The sequence below is a fragment of the Ochotona princeps genome, chromosome 17, assembly GCF_030435755.1.
Source record: "Ochotona princeps isolate mOchPri1 chromosome 17, mOchPri1.hap1, whole genome shotgun sequence".
NCBI classification, from domain to species: Eukaryota; Metazoa; Chordata; class Mammalia; order Lagomorpha; family Ochotonidae; genus Ochotona; species Ochotona princeps.
Window position 1 is genome coordinate 50,350,965 of NC_080848.1, and position 17,785 is coordinate 50,368,749.

Consider the following 17,785-nt stretch of genomic DNA (forward strand, 5'->3'; position numbering starts at 1 on the left):
TGGCTGTTGGGGGCATTCAGGGAATGAATCCGCACGTGGGAGCTCTTTCTCTATGCCTTTTATTCCCAAGTATGTACTACCAATTAAGAAGAATATCAATGCTGTGGAACTGAGTCAAGGTGGAGGGAGCAGCAAGGGAGAGAGGGAGGGTCCTGAGAGACCATGAGGAGCAAGCAAAGGGCTTGGTGAGGCTTTGGTGGGTGACTGAGGGAAGAAGGGACGGACAAGCAGAGACAGAGTGGCAAGGGAGAGAGGGAGGGTCCTGAGAGACCATGAGGAGCAAGCAAAGGGCTTGGTGAGGCTTTGGTGGGTGACTGAGGGAAGAAGGGACGGACAAGCAGAGACAGAAGGACTGTAGAAGCTCACCGAAGGCCCAGGGACTGCACAGCTGGGGAACATACGGCGCAAGGCTGAAAAAGGTGGGGCTGAGGAAGTCACCTGTCCCAGGTGGCAATACCCTAGGTTAGAACTTCTGCTATAGCAGCTACCGTGGCGTGGCATGGCAGGTGAGGCCACTGCCCGCAGTGTCAACATCCCATAAGGACAGGGGTTCGGTTCTTGCCCCAGCTGCTCCACTTCTGATCCAGCTCCCTGCTGGGAAAGCAGCCGAGGATGGCCCAGATGCATGGGTCCCTGTGTCAGCACAGCCATCCTCCCCTTTTTCTGTAACTCTTTCAAATAAAGAAAACTTAAAGAATTGGGGATGGTGTTGGTTCGCGTGACCGGGCCCTGGGGCTGGCCCTCACATGCGGGACTGAGCACACGCTCCGTCAGTACCTGCAGGATGAGAAGCCGAGGGACGCGGAGCAGGAGGAGCAGGGCCTTGGACGGAGAGCCGCGCGGGGCGGGGCGAGGCGGCCTGACAGCCAATCGGCGCCTCGTCCCGTCCCCCGGCCCCGCCCCGACGCCGCGCGTCGCTCGCCCACCGCCAGCGCCGCGCGCAGCCGCGCAGCTCCCGGAAGTGCGCCTGGAGCCGGCGCCGCGGGCTGAGGTGAGCGCGAGGGCCGAGCGCGCTGGGTCGTCCGCAGGCGGGCGGGTGCAGGTCCGGTGGGCCCCGCGTCCGCCTCCTCAGGCCCCCCGAGACGGGGTGGACGGGGCGTCCCGCTCGCCCGGGCGCCGTGGGGGTGGACGGGCCGCGCGCGCCGGTGCGGGGGAGGGGCGGCCCTGGCCGCGAGTGGACAGCGGGCGTGGGGAGCCCTGGGCGCCGAGCCTGCCCGCCCTGACCCGGGGCCTGGAGCCCTCGTTGGCCACGAGCACCCTGGTGGACGGCGCGTCCGGGTGTGGGTGACACCAACCGCTGACAGAAAACGTCTCCATGAACTGCCAAGCGTTGGCAGCGCTCCTCCGCAAAGCCCAGGCCTTCTGGCTTGCTGGGTTCCACTGTGGCCGGCGCCCTGGGAGCATCAGAGGTTCCACACTGCTAAGCGTCAACCTTGCTGGGTGCTGGAGGGTCACAAACAGCCTGGACAGGCCCCCCCCACTCCCCCGAGAGTTGATGCTCACCCAGGGGTTCCTTTAATACGTCATCACGAAAGATGTGATTTATAGGCTTCCCAGTGCACATCTGAAGATGTGTAACAGGTGTACTATTTGTGATAGTTCAGGTCTTCCTGAAGTCGTTGCGATCTAAACCCCTAATTCCTGTATACAGTGATTTAATTTTAAATCATAAAGCCGTCTCTCTTAGTACGGAGAACAGAGTAACTGCCAGTGTTTGATTTCAATGTTGTGTAAGTTGTGCAATTTTTTCTTAGAGGTCCTTTCTCCTCGGAGTTATGTAAATTGCTATTTTCGTTCAGGAATCAAAGACATTTGAGTGATTGCAGCCGAGTTCTGGCTCGCTGAAACCTTGTAACTTGGAAGGGATTTAGGTAGGGAAAGATTTGCACACATACTCAGTTTTAAACATAAGATGCACTTTGGATGATGGCCCCAGAGTTTAATATGCTGTGTTTGTATCAACATCATTCTGGGTAAAAATATAATAGAATTTTGCTTTGTGATTGCTTCCTTGTGGGTTAACAGTATTACTTAACACTTTCCACATGTTGGGAGTTTTTACAGATGGAATTTTAAATCTTTTTTCTTTTGCAAAACAGAAAAAGAATGTGTATGCGTGCAAGCTAGCTTTTTACCTGCTGCCTCACTCCATAAATGCTTGCCAGCGCTGGAGCCAAGGCTGAGCAGAGCAGAAAGCTGGGAACAGCCCGATCCTCTCCTTTGGGTGGCCAGGACCCAGCTACTTGTTGCCTCTTGGAGAAGAAGAATATAAAATGGGCAGGGCCTGGGTGGCTGTTTAGACACCGTATGAGCTGCTTGCTTTGTGGCTTCGGGTTGGCAGGCTTTTTAAATAGCATAGTTCGAATAGTGCACCTGTTGAGTTGTTTCAAAAGGAACATAATTGTCTTCCCTGCTGCTCGAGCAGGACACATAGTTCTTTTGTTTCTGAAACCATGTCCTCCATTGCTCACTCCGCCTTATTCCCCGCTCTCTAGCATTCCCCGGAAGACCTGGTTCTCCTCCGAGACTGTGTGAATTCAGAAGCCAAGCCAGCCAGACGATGCCCATCGACCTGGGGCAGGCCCTGGGCCCGCTGCCATCCCTGGCGAAGGCCGAGCACTCCCCCTTCTCTGGCCCAGATGCTGCCCCTCCCGCCGAGCTCTCCAGCCCCGAGGCTGCACGCCGGCTCTTCCGGCAGTTCCGTTACCAGGTGGTGTCCGGGCCCCACGAGACGCTGAGACAGCTGCGGAAGCTGTGCCTCCAGTGGCTGCAGCCGGAGCTGCACACCAAGGAGCAGATCCTGGAGATCCTTATGCTGGAGCAGTTCCTCACCATCCTGCCCGGGGAGATCCAGATGTGGGTGCGCAAGCAGTGTCCCGGCAGCGGCGAGGAGGCCGTGAGCCTCGTGGAGAGCCTCAAGGGCAACCCCCAGAGGCTGTGGCAGTGGGTGAGCAGGGGGTCTCCTCTGGGGTCTCACAGGCTCTGTGGGCTTTTTCCTGATACCACTTAGGATGCCGAATGTGGGGCTCTTCCGCACCAACAGCCAGCCAGCTGCTGCCAGCTCTGTGTCCCATAGTTCATTTGACGCTAATTCTGATGGTATTTGGAGTTAGCATGAACCACACAGGTTTGGGGGCTCAGTCCCACAAGATGGCCCCCAACTTCAGAGGCCAGTTGTCAGTCTCCGAGACCATCTGTACCTCTAACCAACTGTGCGTAAACTTGGGGGATCCCGCATCGGCCTCTTCAGATTAGATCATTCAAATTCAGGAAAGGATTTTATTTACAGTTTTTGTTTTATTACAAAGGCTACAACTCAGTAACAGCCAAATGGAAAATACGCCAGCAGGCAAGGTGCTGGGGAAGGTGTGGGGAAAGCACACCTCACTGTATCTTCACCTCCCCAAAGATTTTATAGAGGCCTCAGTATTTCAGCACAGCTGCTTGAGTCATTTATTGTTGGCGATTGGAGACATTCAGCCTCTCCAGCCTCCCCTGAAGTTGGGGCATGGCATGGTTTGTTCCCCTAGCAAGCAGACCCTCCTGAAGTTATCTTGGGATCCACCAAGAGTTACCTCATAGCAAAAACTCAGGTGTGCTGGAACAGGCCTCTTTGGGAATAACCAAAACCCTTTATCACTCAGGAGATGGCAGGGGTTTTAGGCACTCTGTGCAAGGAATAGGGAACAAGGTCCAGGATGATTTCTTCGTCACCTGTGGGTTCCCAAGTCTTCTCCAGTGCTGAGACACTCTACCATCCTATGCACTTCTTAGCTTTTGGGGGTTGAGGGTGATCTCCCATCCCGTTCCACGCTTAGACTGCTGCTCAAGCAGTTGTTCAAAAGAGGCCTCATTTGCACTGGTGGATTCTGTCCAGGAGAAACACCTGTTCAGGCCTCAGGTTTCGGTGTATTTTTGGAAATTTATTTCACTGCTTCCAGCCGGACTACGCATGAAAACGGGTGATCTTTTTCTCCTCTCCATGTCCCTGAAGATTGTCCTATGATCTGTTGTAGAAGTTTGGATTTATATCTTTCAGAAATCCTGGTTCTGGACCCTTTAGGTAACTGGTATTGTATGGCCCCTAGATCAGCATTCAAGTTCTGGGACAGGAAATCTTGTCAGAGAAGATGGAGTCGCCAAGCTGCCAGGCGGGGGATGTGGAGCCCCAGCCTGAGGTGGTGCATCAGGATTTGGGTCTGCAGACTTCACCCGCAGGGCCTGGGGAGCGGCTGAGCCACGTGGTGAAGGAGGAAGCCGAGCCAGAACCGGGACCGGGTGAGGGCCAGTCAGTTGCTCGTGGTGGCGGGTGGCTCTTGGAGAAATGTGGAGCTTGTAGTTCCTAGTCTCAACTCAAGTTGAAATGTTTTGTTGCTCATACTGGGTTACCGTGAGAAATCTTAGAAACAAGACAGCCCTCCATGAACCGTTCTGATTGAGGGCCTGGGAGTCTTTGTTTTAGGCTGGCCAATTGGAGGGGGCATTTTGCTAGGGGGTGGACGTGAGTGGCTGTGCTGTGTGCAGGTGTCTGTGTCTGCAGCGGGTGATGGGGAAGACGTTAAATTCTGAAAACGTGCTCTTCTCTCCGTAGCCCTGGCTGCCTCCCAGCTGCCCTCCCCTCCCAAGGACGGGCTCCTCAGAGACCAGGATTTTGGAGCTTCACTTCTCCCGACAGCCCCGCAGGTGAGCCGGCTTCTCTTCGCCCCACACCAGACTTCAGGGTCAGGTCAGTAGTCAGGAGGGCGAGAAGGGGCCGAGTCTGAGACGGGGACTAGAGAAGAGGGACGTGGAGAAGGATTCTCCCCTTTCATCTCCTGTCCAATGTCACCTAGTTGTCATCAGGTGCAATGAAGCCAATGAAGCTAAAACAGTCCGCAGTTGCTATCAAGTGGCTAGTCTCGCCACCCAGATATGACTGTTTTTATTCTCTATCTCTCTTTTTTTAAAAGATTTCTTTCATTTTTATTGGAAAGTCAGATAATGCAGAAAGGAGGAAAGGAAGATCTTCCATCCACTGATTCACTCCCTAAGTGGCCACAGCGGCCAGAGCTGAGCCAATCTGAAGCCAGGAGCCTGGAGCCTGTTCTGGGTCTCCCATGCGGGTGGAGGGTCCCAAGGCTTTGGGCCGTCCTCGACTGCTTTCCCAGGCCACAAGCAGGGAGCTGGATGGGGTGCGGCGCTGCTGGGATTAGAACCAGTGCCCGTATGGGATCCCAGTGCGTGCAAGGCAAGGACATTAGCCACTAGGCTACTGTGTAGGCCCTGTTTTTAATCTCTGCAGTGTATGTAGAGAAGCTGTGATTTAGTTTCCTGGGCTGGGCTACCCACATGGTTGTCAGCTTGAGATCCAGAGGTTGTACTTAGTGTGGGGCAGGTGAGTCTTTTCTTGCCCCCAAGGATATGAATATATAAAGGACGCACAGTTAATTGTGCATGTTTACAGTGTCCAGGTTGGCAGATTTTGATGCTGGTGTACATTTGATCAAACCAGAGGCACAGCCTGTCATGCTCCGTCTGTTGGACAGCTTTTCTGATGCCCTCTCCTGTCCTTGGTCCCCTCGTCCTCATGCCCTGGGGGCGGCTGCTGAACTCCTGTGCCTTGTCATAGGTTCGACTTTGTTTGCTAGTGCTTTATGTTAAATGATACCATGCCAGGTCTAATGCTCTCCTTGCTCTCTACAAATACTTTACAGATTGTTAGAGATCGTGCCTATCACACCTGTCTCTGCTTCCTCTCCCAAATGTCTGCGGTGCTAAGCACTGGGCCAGGTCGGAGCCAGGAGCCAGGAACTGGGTGGGACTGCGGTATTCGGGCCTGCCTGCGCCTCCTGCTTCCCAGGGTGCTCCTTAGCACGAAGCTGGAATTCAGTGTGGGACTTCACCGTGTGTGGGACACAGTGTGGGGCACAGCAGGCCGAGTCCTCGCCCTCGCCTCGCAGCTGCGATGGGCACTCTCCTTCACCTCTGATTGCTCAGTGTTTTCAGTCTCTGTCCAGCTGCTGGACCCCAGGATGTGTTTGTCGTGTCTGTCAGTAGCCTAGTCTGTGACAATCCCCTCTCTCAGTCCTGGGTCCGTTGGTTGGAACGGGGTCTTTGCTGTGACGTGCGGTTTCCTGTTCCCCGGGTGCCTGCTGGTCCCTGCTGGCCAGGCGTGCTGAAGCTCACCTTGCCACGGCTGGCTGTTTGTGTGCTCCTGCAGACGTTGTGCAGACTTGCTCTTGAAGGCGGTTGCTGCGTGGACAGTTTCTGCTACCATGCTCTTAGCCCTGTTCGTTTTTGGGCCCCTAGTGAATTCTGGAAATCACAGATAATACTAAACTCCCTATGGTTTTTTTTCCCCCAATATATACATACCTACCTATACTGAGAATTTATAAATGCAATAAGAGATCAACAACAATAACTCATAATAAAATGCAATTATAACAGTGTAGTATAAGAAAAGCTACCCAGATGTAGTTTCTGTCATCGGAGTCCCTCTCAGCGCTGTGTTTACCGTGTGGGTTGGTGTGGGATGGGGCAGCTGACAGGTGGCCGTGAAGTGGAACGACTCGGCGCTCACCTCACCCCGTGACCATAGCCGTCCATTTGAGGTGCAGCAGCAAAAGTAATATGCATTTCTTTCTCCTTCATGATTTCAGAGATAGAAGGCTTGTTCTTACTGTAAATCTTACCCTCAGGATACCAGCTCCGCTCTCCTCTTATTAAATTGAGAACTCAGGTGTTTTTTTTTCACCTAAAGGAAGCACTTTGACGGCTTCTCTTACTCCCCTTGCGCACCGGGGCCATGGCTAACCGGGGGCGAAGCGCTGCGCTGCCAGCACGGTGGCCGGGAGCACACAGGCAGCTCCGCAGTGACTGCTGGTCAGGAGAGTACGGTGTGGACGGAGACAGTGGACAGAGGACGACTCACTTCCCAGGCGGGAGGGCACAGGATTTCCCTCTGTTACCCAGAACTGTGTGCAGTTGAAAACTCATGAATTATTTATATCTGGAATTTCCCATTTCATATTTTCAGGCCACAGTTGACTGCAAGTACCTGAAACTGTGGAAAGTGAAACTACAGATAAGACTGCTGTGTCACACCTGAGACCCCATTCCCCTGGGGCAAGTAGATGCAGCCGGCAGCGCAGGAAGGGCCCACCCGGCCAGGGGGCGCCGCCCCGGGAGGCCTGGAGATGGCCAGGTCTTCCCGGTATGTCCAGAGAGGGGCCAGCCTGAGGAACGAGGGAGCCGTCCCCTGAGCCACATCGTGCTGGACACTGCTTGCATTTCCACCTGCCGAGTGTGCAACCTCTGTGTTTAACTTTAAAAACTTTTTTTTTCTCATTTATTCATTTTGAGAGAGTTACTGGGGAATGGGGAAAAGAGAGAAATATTAAGAAATCTTTCATCATTCACTCACTCCCAGATGGCTGCAACAGCCAGCATTACACCAGGCCGAAGCCAGGATCTGGGAGCCTCATCCGGGTCTCCCGGATGGGAAGCTGGGGCCCAGACACTTGGGCCATCTGCTGCTGCTTTTCCCTGGCCACTAGCTAGGAGCTGGATTCAGAGTAAAGCAACCTGGACATGAGCCGACACCCATATGGAACGCCAGTCTTACCTACTATGCCATACTAATCTTTTAATTTGGGGACCTCAGGAATGATGCTAGTATAAGGAAGAGGCATCACTGTCACCACACAGCCATGCTTTGTTATCAGAAGCCATGACTGAGTAGGGACCCTCACCCAGACCGCCATTCCTGTGTTCCACATCTTCCAGGAAAGAAACGCAGCCCTCCTGAGTCAGCCGCGGTACTATCAAATAAATCCACTAGATGGGGCTGTTTCCACATTAGAAGAGAGTTATTTCCACATCAAGCCCCACCCTTCTGCCTCAAGCTTTTCCCTCTTTTTTTTTCAAATAGGAGAAAAAAGAAAGACGGACAGCAACCTAAGCTGGCTGCTGTTTGTTTCTTGCCTTCCGAATAGGGACTTTTATTCAAGCTGCTCCAGTTCCTGGCTGTTCCTTGAGCAAGTTTATGGCTTGAAGTTGCAGGTACCCTGTTCAGACTGCTAAGGCACCTTCTCTGATTTTGAGTTGGAGATTTTGATGGCTGGGTTTTTGTGTGAGTTTGCCTGTACTGTTGCGGTCACACGCTGTTGTGCTCAGCCTGGGCTTCCCTGGAGGGAGGGAGGGCTCCCGTGCCCTGCACTGTTTGTTCAGGCTGCTTGTTTCCAGGGACATGTCAGGCTGACCTCATTCAAAGAGGATTAGCAAAATAAGCTGCTACTAAGCCATACTTCAACATTTTAAAATTAAACTTCATATTAAAATGTGTTTATAATTAATAGTCGAATATACAACTAAGTTATTGAGTTCCCCTTTTGATTTTTGTATGACCTTTCTACCCCAACGATCAACCTCTCCTTTCTTGCCTCATGCCTACTGATGGAAGAGCTTTGTGCGTGCTTTCCCGTTTGCCATTTCCACCTCTCCTCTGTGCTTGACTTAGAACTTAGCACACACTCCCCGGTGGCGTGCTGTGTGCAACAGGAAGGCAACTTCATGATTTCCGTGCTTATTTATGCTCCCCGAAGGCTGGCTTTTCACGGCATCATGCATGGCCATCAACAGCCCGTGAACTCATTCTGAAAAGCCCTGCAGAGTGAGTCTTAAGAGATTGCATATGGCAGCAAGAATGTGTGTCATCTATGAGGACTACTGAGGACTCACATGCCAAGGGCTTTATTTCTGGTAACATACCCTGTCCCGGACAAGGCCGTGACAACCGGGGAAGCACGATGGAGCTGGTGGTGATGTGCCAGGAGAGACAGCCGTTCTTTGTGTGTATATGTGAGCGGTGTGTGTGTCAGTGTGTATATCCATGAGTGTTTGATTAACTGCAGTGAGGGCTGGGTCTGTGGAGAACAGTGTGCGTGACAGCGAGGAAACCTTACATTCTCTCTGTCTTCTGACAGTTTTCTGAGTTCAGTGCTGGCAGTCACTCAGCCAGTTAGGGGCAAGGTGAAAGTTTAAGGCCTAGTATGGGCGGTGTGATGACTCAGTTGTCAAAGCCTCCCCAAAGACTAGGCTGCTGGGCCCTGTGCTGTCCACTCTAAGTTGCTAATTGTCATCTTCACAGTGGCAAGATTGAAATTTGAAACCACACACAGAAAAAAAGAGACTGATGTCTTAGTACAGTTTTAGTCATTATAACAAAACAGCTGTGGCTGTACATTTTATGAAGAAATATTTGTCTTGGCTTTCAGGTCCGAGAGTAGGTGCCAGCAGCAAGTTGGCTTCTGTGAGGGCCATAAACTGCTGAAGGTGGAGTGGAGAAATGGAAGAGGAGGTGCCACCTGGGCAGGGAGGGTAAATGGAGAGGCCGAGAGGAGATGCCCTGCTCGCAGGCTGGAGGACCCCACTCTGTAGCACAGGGATCACAGGCCCTGAGCGCCACCTCTCAGCTCCCTGACACTGGGGGGCCGCAGCGCAGCCTGAGCTTTGCTGGGGACCATCTGCATTCAGACCTGAGCATCCTCGCCAACTGACAGCATTCCACAGTTTGAGTCCCTGACCCGTAACTGCAGAGAAAAAACAGCACTCTTTGGGGGAGATAATGGAGGGACACCTTGCTCCAGGAAGCCTGCCAGTGCCCTGCTGATTAGGGAAGCACCGAGTGCAGAGCTAACAGGAACCTGCTGGGGTTTGGCTGTGACATCAGCCTCCGAATCCAGCAGTGTGCATCTGAGGCTAAGGCTTGCCGTGCGCTTGGCTTTAGTGTTAATTTTCTTCACCTTTTTCCTGACCTGCACTTTGTTTCTAACAAACTCCTTTACATTTTTCTGTCTTTTCTGTCTAGCATTTCTAAGTGCTGGATAGAGTTAAGGATGTGAGAAAAGAAAAAAAAAAAGGACAGGGTGGACAAGACTCCTGGCTTGTGTGTGTTCTCCTCCCTAAAATATGTGTAACTTCAGAAAACAGAACTTAAAGCCTATACATTTTGTAACTCTGGCAAGAAAAAAATAGTGTGAGGACTTTGTACCCTTGGCCCCCTCCTCCCTTGAATGCCCGTGTCCTCTACCGGCCAGGATCCCATGGCTCATGCCTCTCGCCGTCACTCCTGTGGGCAGGGGAGGCAGCTGCCAGCCCTGCTTTGGAGTCACCATGTTTTATTTTTTTCCAGGAGCAGTGGCGACACCTGGACACTACTCAGAAGGAGCAGTACTGGGACCTCATGCTCGAGACCTATGGGAAGATGGTCTCAGGAGGTGAGGGCACGACTGGAGAGGCTGGAACACGGATGGGCCTGTTCCATGCCCTCTAGGGGGCTGTCTGCCCAGCTCCAAGGTCTCCCGGCTGAGGAAGCCACCGGGACGTGACTGGAGACGGGGCAGTTTGGCAATAGACGAGTTACAGTAAGAACTTCCTTGTACCAAGAGCATGTTGGCTGCCAGGAACCTTGGTGGGTGTGGTACCTGTGGCAACTCCTCTCACTGTGGAACAGGTGGTGGTGTTCTCATTTCAAAGACGAGGCAGAGAGTGTCATGCAGAAACTTGCAAGTGCTAAAGGAAGATGGAAGTCAGTTGGGGCCAGCTCTGCGTCCCAGTGTGCTCTCTCTGCTAAAGGACACTGCTTCAGCTGAGCACTGCTAGGGTTGCCAGCCTGTTCCTTGTACCACCTTTCTAGAAAGTCGGTAGGCCCTTCTGGTCACCTGTGCAGTCTCTTGTTTTTGTGGTCCTCACCACATATGAGCACCGTGTCTTACGAGTACCGTGTGCCATGCTGGATGCGTTCCTCTGGAGTGACCTGTGGAGGCCTTGTATTTCTTTTCGTGCTTAGTGAGCTTCTTTGAAAGACATGACTCGAGCGCCCAGTCTGCCCCGCTCACCCAGGTCCACGTGCTTATTTCTTTGCGTAGCAGGTACTTGCAACTCCAAACCAGACCTGACTAACTCGGCAGAATATGGGGAAGAGCTGACAGGACTGCGCCTCCATGGTCCTGAGAAGATGCCGAGACCCCCCTGCCTAGGTGAGTCACTTCTCGGGGGTCCACGGCCACTGGTGGCTGGGAGGTGTTAGGCTTGGGTTTGCTATGGCATTTGTCACAGCTGGCCACGGTCTTGTCGGTCCGATCTGCATACTGATGTGGGTTCTCATCTCTGACTAAAGGGCTACTGCCACATGTATGTGACCATGAAGACCACCCATCAGGTGGGCTGTCCTCAGTCATGTCTGTCAAGAGAGCTTTTATTTTGTCCCTTGAGAGAATTAGGAGTTGAGACCGGTAAAGATGTGCATTGGACTACATTAAAAAACAAAAAACCCATACAGCAGCCATTTTTGTCCTTCCCAGAAGGAAGGATCCAGTAACTGCGTGCTCCTTTCGGTGGTTTTCCTGAATGAATGGTTACTGACGTGTCCTCAGCAAAGCACAACAAAACAAACAGAGAAGACATATTTTATTTTAGCTTTATGCACTTTACACTCATTGAACAGCAACTTAACCGATATGTGTCATATAGACCACCTATTTTAAGACTAGGGAGGGAAAAAAATCTGAATTTGGCGTTTGCTCCTTGCCTTTTAAAACATGACACTGTGCACAGCGTAGCCGTAAACCTTTCCGTGCGTGCACGGCGCCCTGGACACAGCACACTTCAGACCTTTGCAGGAATGGCGGTTGTATCATAAGCCCTTTTCTTCCCAGTGGGATGTGGTGAGCTATTCTGCCTTGGTGATAGGACCACAAAGAAACACGCAGCAACTGAGACATACGATTTTAATTTGGAGCAGTATATTTATTGTGAGACTATTTTATAAGGGAGGCTTTGGAGCAGTATTTTTCAAGCTGCATGTTGGGCCAATTACTGAGACTTCTTTTTGATAGATTTGATTTTTCAGAGCAGTTTGAAGTTCATTGCAAGGCTGACTGGAAGGTACAGATTTCCCATATGCCTCATTGCAGCGGGGTTTTACTTGTGATTTATAGCTCTTTATGTTCCCACTCACTCTGTTTATTTGCGTCATCTCACCTGCTAACACAGCCACATTCGATCCTGCCTTGAGTCATTCTGTGGCAAGCCTGCAAGGTCAGCTTGCTTTCCTGAGCCAGACACTGCAGTTGTAGGTTCTTCAGCAATAGAAAGAGATGTAGGGAGATTAATGTGGCACAGCGTGCAGGGTAGATAGGAAGGGGCCTGTGGAGGAGGGGAGCCTGCGGAAGTCGTAGAAACAAGCTGGGGAAAGGCAGTTCGGAAAAGACAGGAGAAGCAGCCAGTCTCCCACATCCGGACGTGGACGAACGGCAAAAATCACAGGAGATGTGCTCTCTTGTTTGAACGCATGCGAGAACAGCAGGTGCTTAATGCAGGCCAGCAAGAGGAAGTCTCCAGCAGCTACACATTCTTCTCATCAAAATCCTAAGGAATTGAGAAAGCTCATTTGAAGATGATTCTTAGAAAGTTCATTTGGAAGAGTACAATAGGTGAGGATAGTAAAAGCTAGTTTTAAAAGGAGAATGTTTCATGAGAGATCTGTAAATACTGGACTTTGCTATCCAGGTAAGAATCACTAAAGGAGTGTGGTACTGATGTAAGCTGACACTCGGATCCGTGGAACAGCACAGGGAGCTTCTGTAGGGACTGAACGCACTGGGAAAGAGGCAGTGTCGAGCCGGGGGTCAGGAAGAAGGACTCCTGGGGCGAGGGGGCGGTTTGGATTTTAGGTCTGAAATACACCAAAGTAAGTGGAGCATGGGTTTCAAAAGTTTATAATGTAAAAATAAACATCAGAAAAAGGGGGTATATTTTAATGGTGTGTGGATATGGCAGAGTTTTGTTAAGTATTAAAGCAATAGAAGAATCATTAAGGAAAGGCTTAACAGATGACTTTTTGGAGGGGATTTTTTTTTTTAAACATGTCTTTATTTTACTTTGAAAGCAGAGTTAAAGTAGTGGGAAGAGACAGCTTGTCCATCCACTGGTTCACTACTCACGTGGCCACAGCAGCCAGAACTGGGCCATTCCAAAGCTAGGAGCTAAGAGTTTCTTCCAGGTCTCCCACTTGGGCACAGGGTCCCAAGGACGTGGGCCATCCTCTGCTGCTTTCCCAGGCCACAAGCAGGGAGCTGGATTGGGGAGTAGCCAGGACTCAAACCAGTGCCCATATGGGATGCTGGCATAGGCAGGAGGATTAGTCTGTTATGCCACCACCCTGGCCCCCCGATGAGTGTATCTTTTTTAAAAAAAGACACAAAAACTTTACATAAGATAACTACAAGCAAAATTACGGTAACCAAATTGATGACATTTTTTTTTCTTCACTTTGCACATTTTTTTTTTGGTTACATTGCATTATGTGACACAGTTTAATAGGCAGTGGGATTCCCCCCACCCTCCCCAAACCCCCGGCCACCCCCGTGGTGGACTCCTCCACCCTGCTGCGTTACCACAGCTCAGAGTCAGCTGAGATTCTTTCATTGCAAGCATCTGCCAGGCATGAAGTGGTGACATTATTTTTAATGAACATGACATGTGAATGGCTTTTTAATATCGAGATACTGAAAACAAGTTGATAAGAAAAGTGACTTTCCCAATAAAAATGTGACAATCCTAGAATATGAAAATACCTCATAAATGTGAAAAAAGATCCATCCTTTTATAACTAAGCAATCAAACCTTAGAATAATGAAAAACAGTTTTCACCAATCCAAATGACATATACGTTAAAAATCTTTAATACTTAAATAAATATTGTATGTTCACCTCCTCTTCTGCCCATGTTGCCCACCTGAGAACGGATATCAGGTTGCAAGTAGGTATCAGGGCCTTACTACGCATGGCCACTGATGTAGTGGTTGCACCTTCCAGGAGCTCCACTAAGGTACTGGTCAGAAACGGGCCGGGCCGAGTGCTTAGGGCGCTACTTGGAATGCCCCCAGCCTGCGTCGTAACGCCTGGGGTGAGTTTGGCCCCACTCGCAGTCCCAGCGCTCTGCTCATGTACACTCTGAGAGGCAGCAGGGGAGCACTCGAGGACTTGGGTCCCTCCCTCTGACACCCCTGTGGGAGACCCAGCTTGGGTTCCCATCTCCTGGCCTCAGCCTGTCCCAGCCTTGACTCCTGTGGGCATTTGAGGGGGCCAGCAGATGGGAGATACACTCTCAGTGTGCGACTGTCTTTGCCTTTCAGATAAATTAAATGTGGAGAAAAACTTGAAAAGCAAATGTGATGTTTTTAAAGATTTCATTTATGGCATAGGCAGAGTAGAAAAAAGGAAATCAGCTTTGTTTCTGATGACATCTCTTGAGGGGTCGTGAAGAGACAGTGCCATTGGCTCATGTACCAGCATGTGCTCCAAGGCTCTGGATTAGGCACTTCAGGTCGGGGTTGCTAACAGATGCCTGAACCTCCGGGAGGTGATTAGAAGACACTGGTGTATGTATGGAAGAAAAAGTTATCCATACAAGTGAAAAACACATGTTGCCACCAAAATAATAATAAACACTTGTTATGTGCATCAAAAATGGAGTTCTACTGAGAAAAATAAAATGTTATCTGCTCTTGTGGGTTATCAAGGCACATATCTGTGCCGAGTGCAAGCACAGGCGGGCAGGCTGCCCCGGGGAGTTCCTCTGGCTGCAGAATTGAGTGGGCTGCCTGTGAATGGGGGAGTGCAAGCTCAGCAGTGTGTTCACAGCTGAAAGTGCCATGTGGCCAGATGCAGGGCTGTGTGCACCTTACGGCATCAGTAATGTCCGCACGGCATGCACATGCCTAGCGGGCATGTCAGACTAGAGGCAGTGTGTGCTGGTGAAGTTGGTGCTGGGTGCTGTGGTTCCCACTGATTTAGCCAGCTTTCTCTCTCGCATGTAACCAGATAATAATAACTCTTTAAAAGCACTGCTCTGCTGTAAGAGCTGTGGGAGACCCCACCGCCAGTGCCCTGTACCATCGGGCAGTCCTGGGCTGCCGCGCTGAGGCTAAAGCTTGACCCTGTCCTGGGTGGACAGGGCATGGGCGGCTGTGGCTGAGTGATAGCCTTCTTCCCGCGCCCGTGTCCCCTAGGTAAAGTAGCTGGGTTAGGAAACAGGGCAAGACCCTCATCGAGCCACTTCAGCCCCTCTTTTTCTTCTTTCAGGAGGTAGACAAGAGAATGACAAAGAGAACCTGAACTTGGAAAACCACAGGGACCAGGAGCCTCTTGTGGGCTCCTGTCAGGCCTCAGGCGAGGCTCCCCTGCAGGCTCCCTTGAGAGGCTTTCTGGGTGGGGAGGAGCCTGGGTGCTTCGGACATGGAGAGAGCCTCCCTGCAGCCCTGGAGAGCCTCCACGGGGCAGGGACGGAAGGACAGGTGTCTTCTCCGGAAAGGAATTCTGGGAAACCATCGGGCCAGCCCTTGCCTCTCGCTCACCCAGGAGAACTGCCCGCCACCGTGTGGCCCGAGGAGAAGAGGGAGGCCTTTCCAAAAGCCCAGCCCAGAGCCCCGATGGCCCAGAAGCTGCCCACGTGCAGGGAGTGCGGGAAGAGCTTCTACCGGCACTCGCAGCTCGTGTTCCACCAGCGGACGCACACCGGCGAGACGTACTTCCAGTGCGCCATCTGCGCGAAGGCCTTCCTCCGCAGCTCCGACTTCGTCAAGCACCAGCGCACGCACACCGGGGAGAAGCCGTGCAAGTGCGACTACTGCGGCAAAGGCTTCAGCGACTTCTCCGGCCTGCGGCACCACGAGAAGATCCACACGGGCGAGAAGCCCTACAAGTGCCCCATCTGCGGGAAGAGCTTCATCCAGAGGTCCAACTTTAACCGGCATCAGAGGGTTCACACGGGCGAGAAGCCCTACAAGTGTAACCACTGCGAAAAGAGTTTCAGCTGGAGCTCCAGCCTGGACAAACATCAGAGGTCCCACTTGGGCAAGAAGCCCTTGCAGTAGCCCGAGTTCTGGGGCTGGCCCCATTCTCTCTCTCCTCCTACCCTGGACAAGAGAGAACCTGGACGTGGCCTTGGGATTGGGAACGCTCTTGGCGTCTGGCTGGAATTCGATGACGTTTCTCCATCAGGATGAAGAGTCCACGCTTCAGCTCCTCTCTCCTCTCGCACCCCTGGGGAGGAGCGTGGCACGCGCTGCTTGGGTGGAGGTGAGCCCAGCTCCAGTCCCCGCTTGGAGGAAGGCCGAGGCCATCCTGGGGTTGGGCTTCTGGAGCAGGTCTGCTGCTGCAGGGGGGCTCGCACAGAGGGCTGGTCAGCTCGCGCATGTTCCTTGGCAGAGGGGTGAAAACTTCCAGTGTCCCATGCTTAAAATAGACTTACTGGAGTCAGTCTCTTACTTGTGTCTGGAATGTTCATCCAAAACACTTTTATACTCCTGGAAAGCACTACATGATACTTGACCTCTAGATTCAACCCGGATAACATACCAGGTTCATAACCCAGGGCCGGTGTGGTGCAGTGGGTTGAGCCATGGCTTTCAACACCAGGATCCTGTATCAGTATGCCGGATCAAGTCCCAGCTACCCTGTTTCCCATTCAGCTCCCTCCTACTGCATACAGGAAAGCAGCGGAAGGTGATTTAAGTGCTCGAACCCCTGCCACCCGCTTGGGAGACCCCGGATGAATTCTGGACTCCTGGCTTCAGCCTGGGCCAGCCTGGGCCATTGAGGTCAGTTGATGAGTGAACCAGTGGGTGGAAGATAACTTTCTGTCTCCCCTTCCCCCCTACCTCCCCCTCCCTCCCCCTCCCTCCCTTCCGCCCCACCTCCCTTCCTCCCCCAACTCCTCTCTGTTTCTCTGCCTTTCTAATGAGTACGTGTCTTATTTTTAAAATAAGTGTGTAATGCGGAAAGACAGGGATAGGAAAAGTGCTAACATAGTGTTCCGAGTGGGAGAGTGTGGCCAGTGCTGGGCATACTTGGATCTCAAGTTCGGGTTGGCTTCTTCTTTACGGCACACCTCAGGCTGCCTCTCTTGCGTCTCACTGGCCACAGTGCCCTGTGCTTTAAAGTGATGCTTAGCTCATGTTGTAGGCAGGGATGAGGAAGAAACCAGTTCTGTAGTTGTTGGTACTATCCGGAAGTTTAGTGCACTGTTCTGCCCCTGTGTCTTCAAAGATGACATGCCTCGAGCGTACTGCTCTTGTGTACTCAAAGCCCGAACCTTCCTCCATCTTGGTCTTCTTACTGGGCCTTAGTGTTCTGTTCTGGTAAGGGTCAGGATGATTACTGCACATGCGTGGGGCAGAGCTGCTTGACTCAGTGACCAGTAAGTAGCGAGCTGTTAGATGCTGGTGAATAGGGGCCAGCACAGTGTCAGAGCTGAACAAGGCTCCACCTGTAGCACTCGCATCCCATATGGGCACTGATTTGAGTCTTAGCAACCGCACTTGCAATCTGGCTGCCTGCTAAGGGCCTGGGGGAGCAGCAGAGGATGGCTAAAGATCTTGGGCCCCTGCATCCATGTGGGAGACCCAAAAGAAGCTCCTGGTCCCTGGCTTTGGGACAGCTCAGCTCTGGTTGTTGCAGCCATTTGGGGAGTGAACCAGTGGATGGAAGGTCTGTCTCATAATTCTGCCTTTGAAATAAAAATAATAATTAAAAAAAAAGATGTTGGCAAATAGTGGGGAGTGCATCAGCTGATGGGAGAGGAGGTACAAAGCCCGAGGAGAGTGTACAGTGCAGTGGCATAGTGAGTTAAGCCTTCCACGGATGGTGCTAGCATCCCATGTGGGTGCTAGTTTGAGGCCTGGCTGCTTCACTTTTGATTCAGCCACCTGCTGATAGCCTGGGAAGTCAGCAGAGAAGG

At 52.0% G+C, this 17,785-nt stretch overlaps 1 protein-coding gene across 4 annotated transcripts; it reads left to right on the plus strand.

Moving 5' to 3' along the window:
* The first annotated feature begins 921 nt into the window (after positions 1–921).
* Positions 922–15,934, plus strand: ZNF18 (zinc finger protein 18). 4 transcript variants are annotated; one of them, XM_058676139.1, is made up of 7 exons: positions 922–991; positions 2,496–2,947; positions 4,089–4,278; positions 4,592–4,683; positions 10,175–10,259; positions 10,911–11,021; positions 15,130–15,934. In XM_058676139.1, the coding sequence occupies exons 2-7, from the start codon at positions 2,561–2,563 to the stop codon at positions 15,918–15,920; spliced, it is 1,656 nt and encodes a 551-aa protein (XP_058532122.1). In that variant the 5' UTR covers positions 922–991; positions 2,496–2,560; the 3' UTR covers positions 15,921–15,934. The 4 variants fall into 4 exon arrangements, with proteins under 4 accessions (XP_058532122.1, XP_058532123.1, XP_058532124.1 ...); XM_058676140.1 differs by lacking the exon at positions 922–991 and adding an exon at positions 2,322–2,333; XM_058676141.1 differs by lacking the exon at positions 922–991 and having other exon boundaries at positions 10,914–11,021.
* The last annotated feature ends 1,851 nt before the right edge of the window (positions 15,935–17,785 follow it).

What these genes read in the sequence shown, in the direction of transcription:
- ZNF18 (XM_058676139.1), top strand. Translation starts at nt 2,561, where the DNA reads ATGCCCATCGACCTGGGGCAGGCCCTGGGCCCGCTGCCATCCCTGGCG. An exon ending in CGAGCCAGAACCGGGACCGG is followed by an intron (nt 4,279 to 4,591) that starts GTGAGGGCCAGT and finishes TTCTCTCCGTAG; the next exon opens with CCCTGGCTGCCTCCCAGCTG. An exon ending in TTCTCCCGACAGCCCCGCAG is followed by an intron (nt 4,684 to 10,174) that starts GTGAGCCGGCTT and finishes ATTTTTTTCCAG; the next exon opens with GAGCAGTGGCGACACCTGGA.